Consider the following 2,289-nt stretch of genomic DNA (forward strand, 5'->3'; position numbering starts at 1 on the left):
GAGGAAATGCGACTATTTGGAAAATATTTATTGCCACTCTATACTCATGTAGTTATGTTTTCGATCAAGGAAATGCCGTCTACGATCGACAAGAGCAAGGCCGCGTTTCTTTTCTTGTATCCGTCTGCCTTCATCTGTCGATAGCATATCGTCAGCATCTCGGTCCCAACGGTAATTCGCATATTTCCTGTAACACCGCTCTGTCATAGGCACAGCATTAGGCACATGGGCAGACGATACAGAATTTTAAGCTTTCGTATGCATTTGAATGTATACTGGAAACCTCTAAACTGGTGGAGATATAAAATCAGTGAAGCACATGTCACTGTACTCCATGCTCTTTGCACGAACCAGCACAAATGGCGGAGAGCTTTCATATTCCTCAATAGCCATTGAACCCTGAACTTTGCATCCTAAAACCCAATACTCGCTCGCCTCTCTGATTTCAAGTGGCCGTCACAACTACCACGTATTCGCAGTTTACTCACACTAAAAAATCGGTCTACTCTGTCAACACCCATTGTGAGATCGCTCTGTGCATACCTGGGTACGCCTCATACTTGGCACCTGACTCCTTAACACCAACCATGATGTTCATCACAGTATTCATCCAGAGGCCACCACACCCATTTACATACATCACACTCAGCTAATTACCAATATACATTACACAACGCTAGAACTACTACACCGTAATCCTAACATACCCCATGCCGCATCAGACTCGCCCCCGGCAGCTTTCAAGTATTTGTAACTGACTTTTACCGACCAGGAAGTTTGGTACATTAACTGCCATGCTTCGTCTATGGGACGCCCTGTGTTTGCGCTAAGATTCCGCACAAAAGTTCTTAGTTGCCCGTCGGTGTATCGCCTCGGAAGGAGTGTTGGCTAAGTAATCCAATGAACACGTAAAATTAGTTGAATTGCTGTTGAGGAATTTCGTTTGGTCACACTTCCAACCCCTTGTTAGTGCTCATAGAAGATATGGTAACGATAAGACCCGCCACACCACCGGCAAAGCGACCAAGTGCACACACAAACCAAGTGCATGAATTAAAGAAATCTGATATACCTCTTTTACGTGCAACCACGTTGTGGAATCATCGAGCCTGTAGGCACTATCTTTACCTCCAGCAGTGTGTACGCGACTATTCACACTCGGCTTGTCTTTGTGTGCGGTGGACTGTGTCTTCTTTACCCCTCGACTTGCCAGACGGGTATTGTACGTTTTCTGTTCGATTGAGGCGGGAAAGATTGTAATGGAATAGTAAGATGCACTGTGACAAGCGAGTGAAACAGAATGTGACGAATTGCATATATTGATACAAATACATGTATGTGCTATACACATTGAGAGTGAAACGCTGACATGAAGATAATCCAATAAGCCGGATAGAACTCAATGGTAATAAAATTTAAAATGAAGTTTAATTGAGTCATGAATTCATACTAGTAAAACGTCGTATCATATTAAATAACCGTATGATTTGGGACATGAAGTTCAAATACTCACAACGTCAGTCAGACTTTTGGTAAACTCTAAATCCCACTAAATCACAATTCGTGCCACGTATCCGCATACATAAGAATCTGTTCGAAAATACATACTCCAAGAAGTACTAATAATACTACATAAACGCGTATGGCTCGGGGTTACTTATTGACTAACATGCGACCAAACTATATGGTGTACCCCGGACACTGTTCTCTACAAATTCCCTGTCTCAACCTCACTCGCAACACGCGAGGTCCTAGCCACACAATCGTACCTTTGGTGCAGCGCTTTTCCTCGGTGATCTTTTTGCGCCCAGATTTGCAGGCAACTTTGTTGCTTCTTGCGGACCAGGCAACTCTGTTGCTTCGTGAGGGTCAGGCAACTTTATTGCTTCGTGAGGGTCAGGCAACTTTATTGCTTCGTGAGGGTCAGGCAACTTTGTTGCTTCTTGAGGGTCAGGCAACTTTGTTGCTTCGTGAGGGTCAGGCAACTTTGTTCCTTCTTGAGGGTCAGGCAACTTTGTTGCTTCTTGCAGGTTAGGCAACTTTGTTGCTTCTTGAAGGCGGCTTGGTTCAGACTAAGGAAAAAGGACGAATTTTATTCAACTTCAGTAACGACACTGCAGAAAAAATGGTTGACAATAATAGTAGAAAATACATATATGTAAACACACGCACAGACACAGAAGAACTAACTAAAAGAAAATAACATATATATATATATATATATACATACATACATACATACATATATATATATAAATATATATATATATACATACATACATACATATA

The 2,289-nt window shown here is 42.2% G+C and overlaps 1 protein-coding gene across 1 annotated transcript; it reads right to left on the reverse strand.

Annotated features, from left to right (window-relative positions):
• Window positions 1–13: 13 nt before the first annotated feature.
• SARC_14538 (hypothetical protein) lies at window positions 14–2,072 on the reverse strand (the record flags this gene model as incomplete). The annotated part of the gene is made up of 4 exons (XM_014291327.1): window positions 14–200; window positions 708–888; window positions 1,073–1,231; window positions 1,770–2,072. Coding segments are annotated over 4 exons (816 nt in total), but the record flags the coding sequence as incomplete, so codon positions are not given.
• Between the last annotated feature and the right edge of the window lie 217 nt (window positions 2,073–2,289).

Source organism: Sphaeroforma arctica (genome assembly GCF_001186125.1).
Source record: "Sphaeroforma arctica JP610 unplaced genomic scaffold supercont1.4750, whole genome shotgun sequence".
Classification (NCBI taxonomy): Eukaryota; class Ichthyosporea; order Ichthyophonida; genus Sphaeroforma; species Sphaeroforma arctica.